Consider the following 20664-nt stretch of genomic DNA (forward strand, 5'->3'; position numbering starts at 1 on the left):
GACCCAATGGGCTGAATGGCTTCCTTCTGATTTATGATCAGTATAAGATTTTTGTAAGTCAACAGGGTGAATTGAAACCACAATTAACGATAAAGGGCAGCACAGGCAGAGTTGCTGCCTTACAGTGCTTGCAGCACCAGAGACCTGGGTTCGATGCCGACTATGGGGGTTTGTACGTTCTCCCCGTAACCGCGTAGGTTTTCTCCGAGATCTTCGGATTCCTCCCACACTCCAAAGACATACGGGTTTGTAGATTAATTGGCTGGGCATATGTGTAAAAAAAATTGTCCACAGTGTGTGTAGGATAGTGCTAATGTGCGAGGATTGCTGGTCGGAAGGGATCCGGTGGGCCGAATTATATAGAAAATAACTTTATTTTTGTTCTAACATTGGGCAACATCTCTTGCTTAAGCTCACATTACTGCGTACATTGAGTCTACAACTAAAGTTTAAGATTTAGCTATCCAGAGGAAATAGTGCTGAACCAACCAAATCTCCAGGCCACAGTTATTCAAACAGCATAGGTCTGTTGAACAAGCAGCAAGTAGGACTGGCGTGTATGTCTTACATCGATGGATGGCCAGTTTATTGAACTCTACAAAACAGTCCAGGCCACTGCAGCAAGATGACTTTACCTGTTAAACACATTGGCACTGGCAGCATACTTCTCCAATCTGGAAAGAGGAGTCAGTTCGTCTTGATTTGGCAAATCCAAGAATGATGTTATCCTTATTCCTTCACTGTCCGAGCTGTATTCTTCAAACCCAACTGCAAGCCAAGAACAAAAAAACATTTTCCAGCATTAACATGGATGACCTGTTTAAAGGTTTAGCAAACAGTGCCAACACCTGATGTCCAATGCAAGAAAGATTCATGCAATACAGGGCATCAACCACAATTTGCAGTCAGGATGGTATCAACAAATGGAATTATCCCGTCAACAAAAGCTGTAGTCGGGATGGTATCTCCAACACTGCAGAGTTTAAAGTGTACTTTAAAAATACAACATGCAATACAAAAATGGGTGGAAGCCCTCAGAGAAAGCTGAAAAATATTAGGAAAGTGGGGGGAAAAAAGCATATAAAATTAATTAATTTGTTTGCAATACAGAATGTCAAAAGCAAAGATTACCTATGGTCTGGACCTTATTCTGTAAATATTTTTTTGAAACTTGACCCCAATAAAGTCCTTTCCCAATTCACAATTTCTTCCTCGTTAGCTCACATACAGCAATACCTCATTAATCTGCGCTCTCCATATCGATCTTTGACCTCACAGCGGACCAGCAAGAACCAATGGCCAAATCTGGTTCCACTGTGCAGTTCTACCACCAGCAAGGTTAGCACGTGCTGTAATTATTGAATGCTTAGTCCGTCGTACCCATTGTATGAATTAGGTACTCGGCAAAGGTTTAAGACTAGAGAAAACAAAAAACATAATTGAACCACTTTTCAGATCCTGAGCTCGTCCCAGAGCCTTGGTGGATTCATTATTCTTTGAAGTGCAGCAAATACTTATGCAAAAGGATTAGCCAATCTGCACACAACACACACACATATGCAAAAGTTGCAACAGAAGTTGCAGGCTGACGCTGAAACGCCAATCTACTGCATTGCTCCAATCAGACAGATTACTGTGGTTGAGCATCTCATCCAAAATGTGCTCACTCTTTTATTATCAGTGGCCTTTTTCCCCTTTCCACTCACAGGACAAGTCCAGCATCTATTGCTTCACCGACTTGCCCTCAAACTGGGTCAACTGAGGTAGAGGTTAAAAAAGAATCCGACTGATGATTAGGCAGACTTTGAATTGTTGTTTCTGTTCATACTCCAGCATCTTTTGAGAAGATGCTTAGGTACAAGAACATTGAACAATACAGCACAGGAACATGCCCTTTAGCATGCAAATTGCATGTCCATGATGACGACTGCATGATACATATCCCTCCATTTGTTGCACATCCACTGTGCCTATTCAAAATTCTTTAGATGCCACTATCATATCTGCCTCCACCTCCGCTCCTGCCAGCATGTTCCATGCATGCGCCATCCTTTGTGTCAGAACAAACTTGTCCCTGTGCATCTCATTTAAACGTTGCCCCCTCACGTTAAAGCTATGCCAACAGTCTATCTGTGTTTTTGTTTTTTCCCCCGTGCATTTTAAAAGTCTGTGTAAATGTTGTCCGGTTTGTTTTATGTGGGGTGAGGGGGAGGGATTCGGGGGAAATATTTTTTCAGTTTCTGACCTTGCCGGAGATGCGATTGTTTTCCGGGTCACATCTCCAGTCGCTCTGCGGTCTACCATCGATGGAGCTGGAGGCCTCCTCTGATTGACTTTGAGCCCCACCGCGGGGCGGGGACTTAATATCGGAGTCGATCCCTTTACTAAAATCCCTGCGGACTTTACATCAAGAGCTCGCAGTCTCGGGAGAGGCTAGTTGGGAAGCTCCAACGGCGCAGAGGCTCGACCAGCCCTGACGCGGGGTTCGATCGCCCGGCGCGGGGGAGCTGACATCTCCCCGATGCAGGAGCTGATCTCTCCGATGCAGAGGGCCAAAATGCCGCTGACTACAGGAGTCAAGATAGTCCCGTCAACGGAGGGCTTGAGGCCCCCGACCGCGGGAGAGCAAAGAATGGAAGAGATTTGAACTTTTTTGTTTTTCGCCTTCCATCACGGTGAGGAATGTGGAGGAATCACTGTGGTGGATGCTTATGTTAAAATGTATTTTGTGTGTTCCGTTGCTTTTTATTTGTATGACTCACTTGGCAAATGAAATTCCTCGAATATTGCAAAACATACTTGGCTAATAAAGTATTATTGCGATTGTGATAGTTTCATATTGCCATCCTGGGAAAAAACATTCTGACCCTACCTCTGCCTCTCATCATTTTGTCTATGGCAGGTCATGTCTTATGAACTCACACAGAGAGTGGCGAGTCTCTGGAATTCTCTGCCACAGAAGGTAGTTGAGGCCAGTTCATTGGCTATATTTAAGAGGGCGTTAGTTGTGGCCCTTGTGGCTAAAGGGATCAGGGGTTATGGAGAGAAAACAGGTACAGGATACGGAGTTGGATGATCAGCCATGATCATATTGAATGGCGGTGCAGGCTCGAAGGGCCGAATGGCCTACTCCTGCACCTATTTTCTATGTTAATTTGATTGAGGTTTTTGAGGAGATGATCGACGATGGTCAGGCAGTGGACATTGATTACATGGATCTGAGTAAGGCATTTGATAATATCCTTCATGGTAGGCTGATCCAGAAGATTAAGATGCATGGGATCCCTGGTGATGAGATCATAGGGATATAGGTCTAGCTTGCATACTACCCTCTTAGTACCTAACTCCCTGTATTCTCCCTGCAGAGTTTCATCCCTTTTCATGTCATTTGTGCTAACGTGCACAATGATTTCCAGCTGGTTATCCTCCCCTTGTAGAATGCCCTGCAGCCACTCGGAGACATCCCGTATCCTGACACCAGAGAGGCAACACATCATCCTAGGGTCTCCCTTGTGGTCGCAGGATCTCCTGTCTGCCCCCTAACTAAGAGTCTCCTATCACTCTATCTGCCTTCACCTTTCCCCGCTGTGCCTCAGAGCAAGGCCTGGCACTGCAGACCCGACTGCTGCTGCTCTCGCAAGCCAGGCTCCACTGTATAATTTTGGTAGATATAAATGCTCCAGTCTCCCCTTCCCTCAATATCTCTCGTTCTGCTCCTCACTTCTCTACATTCACCCGTTTTCATTCATTTCCCTCTTGAATTCCCACTTTCTATAACCTGCTCCACGGCCCCATGCCAAACCCTCTCTAGCACAGCACACGTCAGTCAGTGATCACCAGATCATTGAAGATGGAGGAAATAGACAATAGGTGCAAGAGTAGGCCATTCGGCCCTTCGAGCCAACACTGCCATTCAATGTGATCATGGCTGATCATCCCCAATCAGTACCCCGTTTCTGCCTTCTCCCCATATCCCCTGACTCTGCTATCTTTAAGAGCCCTATGCAGCTCTCTCTTGAAAGCATACAGAGAACCTGCCTCCACCGCCCTCAGAGGCAGAGAATTCCACACACTCATAACTCTCTGAGAAAAAGTGCTTCCTCATCTCCGTTCTAAATGGCTTACCCCTTATACTTAAACTGTGGCCCCTGGTTCTGCACTCCCCCAACATCGGGAACATGTTTCCTGCCTCAAGCATGTCCAAACCCTCCAGCGTATCCAAAGATTTGTAGAAAAGATTACTTCTGGACTAGAATAGAATAGTGGATTGGAGCTCGATTATATTGATGAATCTAAACAGCTGGAGAATGTTGGAAGAGGGCAAAAGTTCTATTGTTGCACAACCCCGTGAAGCATGAACTTTGAGACACCAGGCTGTCATTTTGTTTAAGCAACTCAACAAATAAACACATGCGGAAGGGATAGCACCTCTTGCAGGCAGATGACTAGATTTGCCAACTGATATCACATGTGTTAACTCGTCGTCAAAAAAAAAATCATTCTACAGTGTAGTGGTAGCGACTAGCATATCATTTGGTCAAGCATTCTTCTACGAATTATCAGCAACAAACAGCAAGGTAAAAATCACTAATGATGTGTTCATCTATACCATCGTACAGCAGTCATGAGGCATCTGCACAGCTTTGGAGCAAACATCTGAAATTGTACGAAAGCAGTTTAAACTCCAAGTATTCGTTAAGACACCTCCATGATATGCAATGGTCAAATTTGAGTTTTAATACGAGGTGGTACTTAAATATTATAAAAAGACTTTTGTCCATCTCTGAAAATAAAGATGGTATTGGAGAGAGTGAGGACATTTTCGTCAAGCTCTCTCAAAAGAGTAGCCACGACCTTTTGTGATCGCTTCTCCTTATTACCAATTAGCACCAGTGTTGAGTCATTAGCTCCCCACCAATGAAAGACTCCTGTTAGTTACCATCATTTCAGAGGAAATCCTGAAATTACAGATTGAACACTGATTTTCCGGCACCCCCCCAGTTCCACAGCCTTTCAGGATCATCCCTTTTTTCTGGATTAACAGACGTCACGTCATAATGAAACGACAGTGAACCCCTGACCCGCTAATGGAGCGCGTCTCGAAACTACCATGGAGTGCCAGAAACTTCAATAAAACCAACATAAAATGGAAACTGAATGAGAATGGAATGATCTGCCGATCCATCCAGGACTCGCACAGTCTACCCGGCCGTCACTCCCGACTCGCAACCTGCTCTCACCCCAACCATGGACTGTTTACCCTCCTACTATCCGGGAGGCGCTACAGGTCTCTCCGTTGCCGAACCAGCAGGTCGAGGAACAGCTTCGTTCCGGCGGCTGTCACTCTACTAAACAACATACTCTCGGTGACTGCCCATCCCCCCCCCCCCCCCCCGGACACTTATTATTTTTTATTCAAATCGTTTGCAATGTCGCTCTTCAAGGGAGATGCTAAATGCATTTCGTTGTCTCTGTACTGTACACTGACAATGACAATTAAAATTGAATCTGAATCTGAATCTGACCAGCAGGCCCTTCTTCACCCACCGAAAGGACACAGAGTGCGGGAGTAATTCAGCGGGTCGGGATCGCTGGAGAACATGGATAGGCGGCATCGGTACCCTTCCTCAGACCGATTCAATTGGCTGAGTTACTGCAGCACTGTATGTTTCTGTGCACCCCCTCATTCACAGGAGTGGGCGGGGGGGAGAGAAGGTGGCAGTGTTGGGGGAGGAGGGAGAGACCCGAAGGACAGAAACCACGGCTCCCCTCACCACTGCCGCATCATCCCCCTCCTTCTCCCCTGGAGTCACCGACGTACTCCACCTTGGAAGCGACAGCAGGTGGGAAGGAGGGAATCCCACAGTGACGGAGGGGGCACACTGAAACACAAAGTGACCCAGCCAACTGAATCAGTCTGAGGGTCACCTAGCCATGTTCTCCAGAGATCCTGATCCACAGAATTACTCCAACACTGTGTCCTTTCGGAGGGTGGGTGAAAAGGCTCGCTGGTGCACCGTGCGAGTCGGGTGTGGCATCAGAACCAATGCATTAAACGAGATGGTACGCGGAGAGGATGGGTCGGCAAGTCTCTCTGCTATATCCAACATCTTTTCAGGGCTCTCGCTTAACTTTTTTTCACTGTTGCCAGCCGGGCAACCTAGCAGCTTTTTAGGTTGCCAAATGACAGTTTAGGTGGTCATTTAAGACGGCTTGCATGACGTGTGCGATAATGTGCTCGGATGAAGTGCGTAGTCACCAGTCGGAATTATGGTCAATGAAGCATTCACATATCATTTCCGCTTCAAATAAAGTCGCAAACTAAACATATTCACCAATCAAGACATGATATATACCACAATGACATGCAGCAAAATTACAATACCGTATCTCATCTCTTTTTACATGTTGCAATGAATGCAATTTCTATTATCGCTTTCCACTTCCAAACAAAAATATGGTTATTCAGCGTATAATCAACCTCGGTGAGACCAAGCGTAGGCTTGGCGATCGCTTCGCACAACACCTCCACTCAGTTCACAATAACCAACCTGATCTCCCGGTGGCTCAGCACTTCAACTCCCCCTCCCATTCCGAATCCAACCTTTCTGTCCTGGGCCTCCTCCATGGCCAGAGTGAGGCCCACCGCAAATTGGAGGAACAGCACCTCATATTTTACTTGAGTAGTTTACACCCCAGCAGTATGAACATTGGTTTCTCCAATTTCAGGTAGTCCTTGCTTTCTCCCTCCTTCCCCTCCCATTCCCAGCTCTCCCACAGCCTACTGTCTCTGCCTCTTCCTTTCCTTTTCCCGCCCCCCACCCCTCCCAACATCTGTCTGAAGAAGGGTCTCGACCCGAAACATCGCCTATTGGGCAGTTTACACCCAAGCTGTATGAACATTGACCTCCAATTTCAGGTAGTCCCAACTTTCTCCTCCGCTTCCCAGCTCTCCCTCAGCCCACTGTCTCCTTTCTTCCTTTCTTCCTCCCCCCCCCCCCCCCCTCGCACACTCTCACATCAGTCTGAAAAAGGGTCTCGACCTGAAACGTCGCCGCTCCATAGATGCTGCCTCACCTGCTGAGTTTCTCCAGAATTTCTGTCTACCCATTCACACAAGTTCTGTTATCCCACTTTCCTCACCCACTCCCTGCACATTAGGGGAAATTTTACAGAGACAAGTTAACCTACAAAGCCAATACGTCTTTGGGATGTGGGAGGAAACCCACACGCTTGCAGGTAGAATATGCAAATTCAACACAGACAGTGCTCGAGAACAGGATCGAACACAGATCTCTGGCGTGTGAGGCAGCAAGTCTACCAGTTGTGCCACTATATTTTATTTTCCAACACACAAAAAATTATACGTTGATAACTTTGGTTACTAAAAAAAAAGAAACTATCCATTTTCAGTCTTAAATCTCTAAGTGACACTATGTCCACCTTTACAGCTACTGTATGTTTTAATTCAGTTCAAGGTTATTGGGGCAGTACATTGGCCCTAAAGTTGCTGCCTAAAATTGCCAGAGACCCGGAATTGATCCTGAATATGGGTGCTGTCTGTTTGGAGTTTTGTTTTCTCGTTTATAACATTGTTTACAGAGTACTATGTTTACATATTCTGTTGTGCTGCTGCAAGTAAGGATTTCATTGTTCTAACTGGGACGCTGATGTGTGGGATGGAACTAGAGTACAGGTGATCGGTGGTCGACGTGGACTCGGTGGGCCGAAGGGCCTGTTTCCACGCTGTATCTTTAAATTAAACTAAAAACACTAAAACCAGAGGAATTGTAAAGAAGGGTTTCTATCCCGAAACATCACCCAATTTCTTCTATCCAGAGATCCGGGGGGGGGGGGGGAAGGAGGGGGGGGGGGACAGTAGAAGGGGGGGGGGGGGTAAGGAAAGTAAGAGGGGGGGGGGGGAAGAGAAGGGGAGGGTGTGAATTAAACATTGGGCAAAAACGCTGTGGGTTGTTTGGGATGAGTTTGTTTTAGGTTTGCCGACGGTGGGGAGGGGGGGACTGGGTGGGCCGAGCATGAAGGGATCTTCGTGAAATTAAATTAAACTAAGTAAACCTAGGCAAAATTGCATAGCTTTTAGGGGCCCATGCGGCAAACTGAGGGGTTGGAGGAAAAATTGGCGGAAACTTGGAAGTTTTATAAGGGGGGGGGGGGGGGGGGGGGGGGGAAGAAGGGGAGGGGGGGAAAAAGAGGGGGGGGGGGAAAGACCGCTCGTGAATTAAACGCTAGGCAAAAATGGCATGGCTTTTAGGTTGCCCGGCGGGACTGTAAGTTGCCATTGGCACCCGGGCAACTGCTAATTTCGAGCCCTGCTTTTATAAGGGGATCGTTAAAACGAGGGTTTATTGTATTATCTTTTCGAAACAGTTTGGAGAGATGATTGAGACCATAGTTAATTATTTCACGACGGAGGGACATGACTGGAGTGAGCGATTGCCACTCGCAATACTATCTCTGGCCGCTCAGGGAATTTCAACTCATAATTTTATCCGGATTACATAGATGTAGGCGGGCCATCAGATGCCGGAAAATCGGCGCTCAATCTTTACCGATCTTTACTAAACCCTGGGAACTAAACTAATCTTTACTGCCGGTAGCGGCAGTTATGAGCACTGACAAAACAAGTTAGTGCGGCAGGTGGGGGGGGGTTCATTTGCGGCTGAAATGATGTGGGTTTCGGCCCCAACGTATAATCACTCAAGATGAGCTTGCAGATCTTGCTCTAAGGCTGCTATTTCAAAGGGAGATCAGGAATTTCTGTGTTTTGTTTCACTGAAACATGCCTCACCCCAACACCACATTTTGCAAAACAACACAATTTATTCTCATTCTCCATTTGACAGAAAGTGAAACACGAGTCACCAACAAGAAGAGTAACAGCGCAATAGTCAGCGGAAGCTGAGGGTCGACTTCAGGATTGTCCTGAGTGGGTGGGCAGAAACATGTTAAAGACCAGTTCATCCAACCTGAATGAGTATACTTTAGTCCACCCGTTTCATAAAGAAATGCATTGATGGCTGTGTCCCAACAAAGAGAATTAGGTCTATCAAAACCAGAAACCTTGGAAGAACAGGAACATTCACTTTTGGCTAAAGTCCAGATCCAAGGCTCCTAAGAATAATCCCACATTACACAAGAAGGCCGTGTGATCTCAGGAATGCAAAGCAAGTCTTCCAAATCAAGCAGGAGGCACCGTTTAATCAACTGGATGCCAAGTAACTATGTCGGGGCCTGAATACCATCGGGCTACATGCCATAGACAGGGAAAAACTGTGGCAACAAACCATCTCTACCGAACAAGCTTAATGCCTTTTACACGGATTTGAACAGGTAATCAAAGCTTGACCTAGATGCAGCCCTCTTACCCCACAGGCTCTCTCCCATTCATCTTAGTGGCAAAAGTCATATGTTTTCACAAAGGTAAACTCTCTAAGAGGTCCAGTTCAGATGGAGTTCCTGAACAGGTTCTGAAATCATGCACTGACCAGCTGACCTCAGAGTTAGAATTGGTCATAACATTTCCTCCATTTGTCACTCAACACTCAAGCTTTACGCTTGTTACTGTGCGGCCAAGTACAATGCCAATTTGATCTTTAAGTTCACCGATGAAACCACTGTTGTCGGCTGCTACATTAAATGGATGAAAAACCTAGTGTTACAGTAGCAGAACAATAACTTAGTCCTGAGGAAGATGATAAAATTGGCTGTTGATCTAATAAAGCAAGAGAGTGAACATAATCCTGTCCTCCCAACGGAATGATTGACAGATTCAAGTTGTGAGGTATCCTTATCATTAGCTACCTAACCAGTTCCCATCATGCTGATGTGGTCATCAAGAAAGGGCACCAATATATTTTTCTTGGGTCTCCGAAAAGATTCAGCGCAATCTCTCAAACATCTGCTACAGAAACTACTCCGACAGTCTGCACATCAGCTTGGTATGGCAACTGCTCCTCTCTTGACCGCCTGAACCTGCAGAGTGTGGTGAACATAGTCCAGTCCATCAGTGGCTCTTCGCCTCCTTCCATTCAGTCCATCTTCAGGGTGCTTTGCATCAGGAAGACAGAACATATTGTAAAGGATGCCTATCACCCTGGCCATTCCCAGCTCGAAAGCCCAGACTAAAGAACAGCTTCTTCCCCATTGCATGGACACCTGAAGCAATCACCTCGTTCACATCCCATTCCTAAAGGTGTTGCCATGTACTCTTAACTCTACCTTATTTCATTTTTCCGTCAATGTACGTTTGTACCATTCTTCCGTTTTGCACCCGCTGTTGTAATTATTGTTGTATTTGTCGTGACTGTATGCATACTGTTTACTCAGTGACCTTGATGTGAACAAGGAATTTAATTGCCCTCTAATGTAAAACTAATCTGATTCTGATTAGGGTTAGCTGCAGGTGTCAGTATACAAAATATGCAGGCAATAGATACAGTTATCAGTGGATCTGAACAAGCCTGGATTTACAATTCAGATCAAGCCTGAAATTAGCAGATCTCAACTGCAATAGCATTCTTGCTCTGGTTGACCACATTGTGCTTGTATGCTGGGCATGCAAGTCAAGCGTGATTCAGTTACTGAGCCCTGTATGACAAAGCTGTGGCCATTTCTTACAAAGATGTGGTTATGCTAAAAAAGGTAATTTAGTAGAGTTTAAAGATACAGGCCCTTTGGCCCATCGAGTCCGCACCCACCAGCGGTTGCCGCACACTAACACTATCTATCCTACATGCTAGGGACAATTTGCAATTTTAACAAGCCAATTACAAACCCGTACGTCTTTTGAATGTGTGAGGAAATTGGAGCTTCCGTAGAAAACCTACGCAGGTCACGGGGAAAATGTACACACTCCATTCAGGATTGAACCCGGGACTCTTGGACTGCAAGGCACAACTCTATCACTGCGTCACCGTGCCGCCTGCTAATTAATTGTAGAACAACCACTTGGGTGCTTAGAAAGATGAAAAATGGATTATATAAATACAAATATTTTTATATATATCTATACATAACTAAAGCTCTGATCTTGTTATCTTCCGGTAGCGCAGTCATTCTATTTGCGCAAAAACGTTACGCGATAGCGCTACGATTTTTCGCCAGCTTACTCACCGTTCTCCTGCGCTGCGAGAAGTGCACCAAGTTTCGTTCTGATCGGTGGTCTAATGTAAAAGTTAGCGAGGTTTAAAAACCTTAAAAACCGCGCATGCGCAGATCGATTTCCTCTCCTGTCGTTCAGCGCCGCGTGGATTGGTCTTTTCTCCTGTCACTCGCGGGATGGTCCGCCCTTTCCTGCGCCATTGCATCTTTACTGGAGCGGTGGATGACCGGCGGAGGCTTACAACCGGACACAATTTTCGGAGGGAGTAGAAACGGCGCGGTACGGGAAATGCGGAGAATCTGATCTCGGTGGAGGAGAACGACCAGCAAACCAGCGACCAGGCCTCCCGTGTGACTGGGACCAAATGGGTCCTACTTAGTCTAGTATATATATACTTATAAAACTCTCATCTTGTCCTCTTCCGGTTTGCATTGTTTTTACAAAAACAGTACCTGATAGCGCTACGATTTCTCGCCACCTTACTCGCCATTCCCCTGTGCTGCAAGTGCAACAAGCTTTGTTCTGATCGGTGGAATAGTACAAAAGTTATGAAGGTTTAAAAATCGTAAACAGCGCCCCTTCCGGCACCTGCTGTCAATCACGGGCGGCAAGGAGAATAAAGCTGAAGGAGCGGAGTGAGAGGAGTGTGTTGAGCAAGTGCCGAGTGCATGAAGTGAGCAGCGTGCGGAGTGAGCATGTGCGGGTGGCTTCTGCGGTGACCAGCACGACAAGCCGGGAGCCACTGAGTGGAACCGGGAGCCGCTGAGTGGAGCAGGACCGGAAGCCGCTGAGTGAGGCCGAAAGCTGAAGGTACGGGACGAGCAGAGCGCGGGGTGAGCAGAGTGTGAGCTGCGTTCGCGGCGACCTGGTCCTTACCCTTAATAACTTTTCATTTGACTCCTCCCATTTCCTCCAAATACAAGGCGTAGCTATGGGCATGTGCATGGGCCCTAGCTATGCCTGCCTTTTTGTAGGGTACGTCGAACAACCCTTGTTCGAGACGTATCAGGGCCCCATCCCCGAACGCTACCTCCATTACATCGATGACTGCATTGGTTCTACCTCCTGCACCCACACAACTTACTGACTTCATCCAATTCACCACTAACTTCACCACTAACTTCCATCCGGCATTCAAATACACCTGGACCATTTCTGAACCTCACTATCTCCATCGCAGGTGATAGACTTCTGACCGACATCCACTATAAACCCACTGACTCCCATGACTATCTGGAAGGACTTCCTGTAAGGACTCCAACCCCTACTCCAAAGTCCTCTGGCTACACCGCATCTGCTCCCAGGATGAGGTGTTCCACACCAGGTCATTGCAGATGTCCTCATTCTTCAGGGAACAAGGGTTCCCCTCTTCTACCATAGATAAGGCACTCACCAGGGTTTCTTCGATACCCCGTGACACTGCTCTCTCTCCCATCCCCCCCACTTCCACCCTACCAGCCGTCACATACAACAAATAATCCTCCGTCATTTTCGCCACCTCCAACATGATCCCACCATTTGTCACATCTTCCCATCTCCCCCCTATCTGCTTTCCGCAGAGACCGCTCCCTCCATAACTCCCTGGTCCATTCATCCCTTCCCACCCAAACCACCCCCTATCCGGGCACTTTCCCTTGCAACCACAAGAAATGCTACACTTGTCGCTTTACCTTTCCCCCTTGACTTCATCCAAGGACCCAAGCAGTCTTTCCAGGTGCGACAGAGGTTCACCTACACCTCCTCCAACCTCATCTGTTGCATCCACTGCTCTAGATGTCAACTGATCTACATCGGTGAGACCAAGTGTAGGCTTGGCGATCGCTTCGCCGAACACCTCCGCTCGGTCCGCAATAACCAACCTGATCTCCCAGTGGCTCAGCACTTTAACTCCCCCTCCCATTCCGTATCCGACCTTTCTGTCCTGGTCCTCCTCCATGGTCAGAGTGAGGACCACCGGAAATTGGAGGAACAGCACCTCATATTTCGCTTGGGCAGTTTGTACCCCAGCGGTATGAACATTGACTTCTCTAACTTTAGATAGCCCTTGCTTTCTGTCTCCATCCCCTTCCCAGTTCTTCCCCTAGTCTTACTGTCTCTGCCTACATTCTATCTTTGTCCCGCCCCCTCACGACATCAGTCTGAAGTAGGGTCTCAACCCAAAACGTCGCCCATTCCTTCTCTCCAGAGATGCTGCCTCACCCGCTGAGTTACTCCAGCATTCTGTGTCTATCTCCTAGATTCCTCCTCTCTTAACAGCAGATACTATTTGGAATGTGCAGTGAAAGGATGCCAGTATCTTGGCCAGTATTTAGATCCCAACTGATATCTTTAAAAGAGGTCATCATCACATTGCACATCTGTGGTCACCAACATGCAAAAGAAGATTTAAAGCATGGAATTAAGCCCTTTGTCCCACTGAATCCACGCTGACCATCAACCAAGCATTTGCACTCTCCTACATCAATCCTGTTATATTCCCCATATTCTCATCAACTCTTTGTTCACCTACACACACTAGGGACAATATACAGCGGTCAATCAATCTATCAGCCCCACACATCTTTGGGACGTGGGGGGAAACTGGAGAACCCAAAGGAAACCCACACATTCACATGGTGAACACGCAAACAGCACACAGACAAAGACACTGATTGTGCCTTTGGTTCTGCGAGGCAGCAGCTCCACTAGCTAAGCCACTGTGTTGCCAAATTGGCTGCCAAATTTCCCAGATTAACACAATGGCTACATTTCAAAGGAACTTCATTCCCGCTAAAGCACCTTGGGATATCCTGAAAGGTTTTTAAACAGCATGACATTAAAAGCAAATCCAACAATTTAAAAATATAAATACGCTCAAAGAACAAAAAGATCACAAGTAATTCCCCTATCAGTCGTGATGACATCCAGAAATCTGCAAGAACTTCATAAACTGCATGCAGCCGAAGTGCTCCTCTTGAGAAGAGATTTTCATCTTCTACCTACTACTTGAAAATCTTTGCTTATCACAACCTGCTGCACTATACTTAATGTGTCTTTAAACACATACTTACAATTTTGCCAACGGTGAATGGGAAAAGCATCACATATAATGGAAATGCAAGAGACTGCAATTGTTATAATTTGGAACAAAAATACCTCTGCTGCAGGAGCATCACACGTGGAGTAAAAGGGATAAACAATGTTTCAGGTCAAGGCTTGCATCAGGACTCGTGTCATATCCTGATACAGAGTCTCAGCTTGAAACATCGACCATCTATCTCTCTGCCTCCCCAGATGCTGCTCGATCCACTGAGTTCCTGCAGGTTTTTTTTTTAATGCGTCAGATATCATCTTGTTTTGTGTCATTTTTCCACACAGTTATAGTTACGATATAAGTTTAACATAGGCAAAGCTTATAAAGTAAAGGAAAATTAATATAAACTCTGAACATTCTTTTTTTTACTGTCCGATTCAAATAAGGGTCCAACTCATAACACACTAAATATCTACATATCTATTATGATTCGAGCCCCAAGAATTAATATTAAAATTAAGATAAATGTCATAGTTGCAGCTCATATGATCACTGGAAGTATGATAGAATATTAACCCTTAATAAAGAAATACGAATACCATTTTTCCTGCATCTCCCCTAAATATTTGGTTTGGCAATCAACTTACATTCAACATGAATAGAAACATTGGAAATGCCCTAATCGGACCAATTTATCGGAAAGTACATTCCCTCGTGCGATTTGAAATCATCCATGGACAGTGTGGAGGTGTTTAAAGATAGAAGGATGCTCAAAAAAGCAACAACTCAGACGTCAAGAACCCTTCTCATTTGAGTAGCTAGAAATTGCACCTTTTGCGATAAATACGCCTTAGCCTTCAAGTTTACAGTAGAATAGGAAATTAGGCTTCTCCACAGGAACTATTCTGGGAAGCGTTGGTGTGGGCGGATAGACTGGGTGATAATTGGCGATGAGGTTATTGCGGTGTCATCTATTTACACCGCAGGCAATGATAACACCATTTAATGGACAGAACAAGAGGACAAGAAAGAGGCGACATAACAGAACAAGAGAGCCGACAGCACACCTCCCCTGTCTCACCTCCCGTCCCTAATCGGGAGAAAACCAGAACGTTTTGCGAGGGCTCAGGATTTAGGGGTGACACCATAACACTGACAGCTCACCTTCCTGAGTAGCGGTATCCACACCGCAGGGCATAGAAGGGGTGGAGACAACTGTCAAACGCCGAACCCCGCAACCCCCGACCTACCCAAGGGGGGTGTCACTGAGAGCGGGGCCCGAGCATAACCACCCGCCACCGGCCATAATCATCCAATACTCACATTCCTCCAGCTCGTCCTGGGAGTCCTCGTAATACAAAGAAAGACCTATGAAGAGAACAACTTGTAAATTCAGAAAGGTGGTTTAAAACCCGCGGATAAAGAGTATGAAAGAGCCGCTAGCTGAGAGATAACTCACATACCCGCCATCTTGGACGGAGGTGGGGGAGGGGAGAGATGGCCAATCACTTCCGCAATTAAACCACTAAATAAATAAATATGACCAGTGCCGCCGAACGACTAGTCGCAGCCGCCAATGGAGTAAGTGGTCAGAAATAAAATTAAAGCCCGGTAGAATTATTTTCAAATATAGTCCGGTGATGACGTACTCAACGGTCTCCCCAGGGTTTTATCGAAACTGGATTTTTTTTTTTTTTTAACACGCGGTGGTAATTTTACACGCAAGTCGTATAGAAATCTTTCTAATGGAAACTTGGTGGAATTAAAAGATTGTGGAAGAGTTTGCTGGGTCAACTGACCGGGTCACGTGATGGCGTTGGCAAGATGGCGGCGGCGGCGGCGGCCCTGCTGCTGAGGGGAGAGTTGGTCGCGGTCTAGAGCGGCTCCACTTCCACTTACTCCGCCGCCTCTCGCCCAGCTGCGGCCCTCTCTCTTCCCTGGGATCAAATTACTCTCCTCCTTTCGTTTTAAAGGAAACGATTGATGCCAGTTCTGTGCGTGTTCGTTTTCTGATTTGCGGGATGTGTCGTGTCGGCTGCTGAAGAATCGAAGCTTCACAATGGCTTTGAGGGAGCTGAAAGTTTGCCTGCTCGGGGTAAGTGTCGCCAGGTTTACACATTATTTTTTAGGAAGATTGAACTCGGTCATGGTTTGTTCCTAAGAGAGAGACACGCACACAAAAAAAACTGTGGAGTAACTCAGCGAGTCAGGCAGCATCTCTGGAGGAAAGAAAAAATATGACGTTTCGGGTCGAGACCCTTCTCGCTCGTTGTCGAGTAGTTGTCGAGTTTTACGTTTATTGGCAATTGCCATCAATGATGACTATGCGACTGATTGTTTTATCACGTTGTTAACTTTTGCAAATGAGCCAAATATGCAAGAAATCTTAAACAATGACAAAACTGGAAATGTAAAGATGAAACAATGACATAACTAAACATGTAGAGCGGATATCTGCCACTCTGCGCCTTTAAAGAGCAAACTAAGCGAACCGGTTGGGCAATCGATGTATTTATCTTTTTAAGAACGGAAGCTTTACAACATCTGTGCTTGGGGAACGGTGCTTTCAGCCACCAACCTAAGAATGTTACATCAGAAATACGTCTTGAATATTAACCATGCAATATGTGTAGAATAATATCCGTTAAAGGAATACTTTTCTATCTTTGTCCCGCCCCCTCCCCTGACATCAGTATGAAGAAGGGTTTCGACCCGAAACGTCTCCCATTCCTTCTCTCCAGAGATGCTGCCTCACCCGCTGAGTTACTCCAGCATTTTGTGTCTACAAAGGAATACTTTGCCTACATTGTAATTATTTGTTTGTTGTTATTTTGTTCAAATTGAGATCTGATGTTGTTAAATCAGTAATGTTCACGGGTCTAAGAATCAAAGAATAATTTAAACAGCTGAGATTCTTACATAAATATTTCGAGAATGATTTAAAAAATATTGTCATTAGTGATAGTTTGTTTTTTTGTTGTGGTCACACCTTTCTATGATCTAACGATTCAACCAGGGAGATGGATAAGGAAAGGTGAATTTTGGGAACATGTTTTAGCCATTCTGCTGTGCAGACAAAAAATATAGTGATTCCTGTGGGGGAGAAACAAGATTGTTTTGTACAAAATGTCAATACTGGTGACTTGTGTAGATCCTTCATAAATTATGGGTATACACAAAATGCTGGAATAACTCAGCCGGTGAGGCAGCATCTCAGGAGAAGAGGAATGGGCAAAGTTTTGGGTCAAGACCCTTTGCATTTCAATAAGTTATTGTACTTTGTAAATTGAAATGCAACAAACTTAGTTATTTTGGTCTCCTTCTAACTTTGGTACAAATAGTTATTATCTGTTTTTGTCATACTATTTCAATATCACTGGGGAGTTGTGTAATGCATTTATCCAGCACTCTTTGGTGTACATTTTAATACAAAATGTATACTAGCTCTATAGCCATGAATGTTTGTGTTGCACTTTTTCTGAAGAAAATTGCATAGCCTTGTAGCCTGTTTATATATACAACCTAATAAACATAGAGAACAATTTTTGTACTGTGTGGTGAAAAATGAGTGTTCATTTTAGTAATCACAATAGAATATTTTTTTTTAATGTTCAAGCTAGAGCAGTTTATAGACAAAATATATTTGTACAATTGCTCATTGCATCTCCAAGATTAAATATTCTTAAATTTAAATGGGTTTAGGTTAAGAGTTTGCTTGAATTGCATAGAGGAGAGTTATCAGCAGTCGTGTCTAACTTTGTTGAAGCATATCTTTATAGCTGTCTTTAGAGTTGTGTGTGACCATTCATTTTAATTCTGGGAATGAGGATGCTGTCTATTGAAGAGAGTGAATAAAATTTAGTCAATTATTTAAAAGACCAAGTGATCTAATTTAAGACAAACAATGCAGGGATAGCTCAGCAAGAACTTATTTTTCTGGCTGCTGAATTTCGACCAGCCAGGACATGGTCTTGGGGCAAGGGATAAACAATGAGACCCAAGAAGGCAGTCGATGGACTTTATTAAGAACATAGAACAAAAGATTCCTGAAAATCAAAATGGGAAAAACTTGCGAAGAATTGCATATCTCCATTGAATGGTTGATTAGCCTCTATTTTAAGATCTAGCACCAAGTAATAGAATTTAGATGATGTCACACCTCAATCTCAAGTCAACTAATCCATTTTCTAAAATTAAAACAGTCACGTTCCAATAAATTATTCCTCCAAAAAAAATTATCATAACAAATGATCTGTTCTTTATTAACTGATGGACCTTGGCTGCACAAGCAGCTTGCCATTTGCTATATTATAATGGTTAAATGTAAAACATTTTATGCGTATAAAACTCTGGGATGTACAGAGTTTGTTACTGTACAAACGAGTCTTATTTCCAACATTTTTTACAATCTGCTTGTGATTTATGGAATCGTAGCTATGCAGCTCATTCCACATACCCTGCACCCTCTGGAAAAGCTGATCTCTTTTAAATTTCGCCCCGTCCACCTTAAACCTAAGCCCTCTAGGGTTAGACACCCCCCACCCTTGAAAAAAGACTGACTATCTACCCCTACTATGTATGTCCTTCATAATTTTATAAAGTTAAATGAGGTCAATCCATAGCTGCCTTGCCTACCTGTGCAAATAAAACCAGCCTATCCGATCTCTCCTTGAAGCCATTCCAGGTCACATCCTGCTTATTCTTTCTGAACTCTTTCTAATGCTACCACATCCTTCCTGTGTCAACCAGAACTTTACATAATATTCCAAGTGCAGTTTGACAAATGTTTTGTGCAGCGGCAACATGATAACCCAGCTGGGGCCTTGGCTTGTGAAGTCGATCATGTCAAATGCTGCATTCACTATCCTACTGCCTTTGTTACCATTTTCAGGAGCCTATGCTCTCTCGCTCTCTCTCTCTGTGCTACTTTTCACGATATACAGTGCCCTCCATATTGTTTGGGACAAAGACCAATCATTTATTTATTTGCATCTGTACTCCACAATTTGCTGTAGAATGAACCGCCAGCCAATGAGTTTTGAGACATTTGTTTGAATTTGAGCATATAGGATGTGTCTGTACACTTCTGCAGACAGTGGTCATTGACAAACCCACACCTGACTCCTGGAGAGTGTTTCTGATCTGCCAGACAGGTGTTTGGAGATTTTTCTTTATTATAGAGAGAATTATTCTTTCATCAGCTGTGGAGGTCTTCCTTGACCTTTCAGTCCCTTTGCGATTAGTAAGCTCATCAGTGCTCTTCTTAACAATGTTCCAAACAGTTCACTTTGGTAAGCCTAAGGTTTGGCTGATGTCTCCAACAGTTTTATTCTTGTTTCTCAGTCTTATAATGGCTTCATTGGCACAACGTTGGTCCTCATATTAATAAACAGCAGTAAAAGTTTCCAAACGTGATGGAAAGACTGGAGGAAAGACTAGGTGCTGAGGGCTCTCTTATAACTGCATAAGGAGGCAATTAAACACACCTGAGCAATTACAAACACCTGTGACACCATGTGTGCCAAACATTATGGAACCCTGAAATGAGGGGACTATGTATAAACGCAGCTGTAATTTCTACATGGTGAAACCAAAGTGTATACAAATGGCTTTTAATAAAATCTGACAATGTGCACTTTAACTATATGTGATTTTTTTTTTTCTATTACAAATCTCAAATTGTGGAGTACAGAGGCAAATAAAGAAATGATTGGGGACAGCTCGCCTCCGACCTCTCTGTCCTGGGTCTCCTCCATGGCCACAGCGAGCAGCACTGGAAATTGGAGGAACAGCACCTCATATTCCGTTTGGGGAGTCTGCACCCCGGGGGCATGAACATCGCCTCCGACCTCTCTGTCCTGGGTCTCCTCCATGGCCACAGCGAGCAGCACCGGAAATTGGAGGAACAGCACCTCATATTCCGTTTGGGGAGTCTGCACCCCGGGGCATGAACATCGACTTCTCCCAATTCTGTTAGTCCTTGCTGTCTCCTCCCCTTCCTCAGCTCCCCTGCTGTCTCCTCCCACCCTCCAGCCTTCCGGCTACTCCTTTTACCTTTCTTGTCCCCACCCACCCCCACCCCTGATCAGTCTGAAGAAGGGTTTCGGCCCGAAACGTTGCCTATTTCCTTCGCTCCATAGATGCTGCTGCACCCGCTGAGTTTCTCCAGCTTTTCTGTGTAACCAAAGAAATGATTGGTCTTTGTCCCAAACATTATGGAGGGCATTGTATACCTCTTCCCTTAATTCTGTCTAAAGACCTTGACAGTCCTTTCAGATGAGGCAGAGTTGCACTTATCTACTGTATCTGCTGTTTTAGGTGTGGATTCCTATATATCGGCGAGACCAAGTGCAGGTTTGGCGATCGTTTCACTAAACACCTCCACTCAGTCCACCTAGGCATACGTGACCTCCCAGTTGCTAAACACTTTGACTTCCCCTCCCATTCCCACACTGAACTTTCTGTCCTGGGCCGCCTCATTGTCGCTTTCCACTCGGCTAACAATGATCCATTCTACATTTCCTTGATC

The 20664-nt window shown here is 45.1% G+C and overlaps 2 protein-coding genes across 4 annotated transcripts in view; one reads left to right on the top strand and one right to left on the bottom strand.

Moving 5' to 3' along the window:
• Positions 1-15643, bottom strand: part of ppp4r1l (protein phosphatase 4, regulatory subunit 1-like) — a 61091-nt gene extending 45448 nt beyond the window's left edge. Inside the window, exons 1-3 of the mRNA XM_055652026.1 lie at positions 15599-15643; positions 15459-15503; positions 636-768 (exon numbers count right to left, since the gene is read on the bottom strand). Coding sequence (XP_055508001.1) covers positions 636-768; positions 15459-15503; positions 15599-15605 — 185 coding nt within the window. The 5' untranslated portion in view covers positions 15606-15643. The remainder of the gene's footprint in view (positions 1-635; positions 769-15458; positions 15504-15598) is intronic.
• Positions 15644-15858: 215 nt separating this feature from the next.
• Positions 15859-20664, top strand: part of rab22a (RAB22A, member RAS oncogene family) — a 48469-nt gene continuing 43663 nt past the window's right edge. Inside the window, exon 1 of one of the 3 annotated variants that reach the window (XM_055652029.1) lies at positions 15859-16230. In XM_055652029.1, the coding sequence (XP_055508004.1) occupies positions 16195-16230 (36 nt within the window). In that variant the 5' untranslated portion in view covers positions 15859-16194. The remainder of the gene's footprint in view (positions 16231-20664) is intronic. The other 2 variants (XM_055652028.1, XM_055652027.1) reach the window with 2 other exon arrangements.

Source organism: Leucoraja erinacea, chromosome 21, assembly GCF_028641065.1.
Source record: "Leucoraja erinacea ecotype New England chromosome 21, Leri_hhj_1, whole genome shotgun sequence".
Lineage (NCBI taxonomy): Eukaryota > Metazoa > Chordata > Chondrichthyes > Rajiformes > Rajidae > Leucoraja > Leucoraja erinaceus.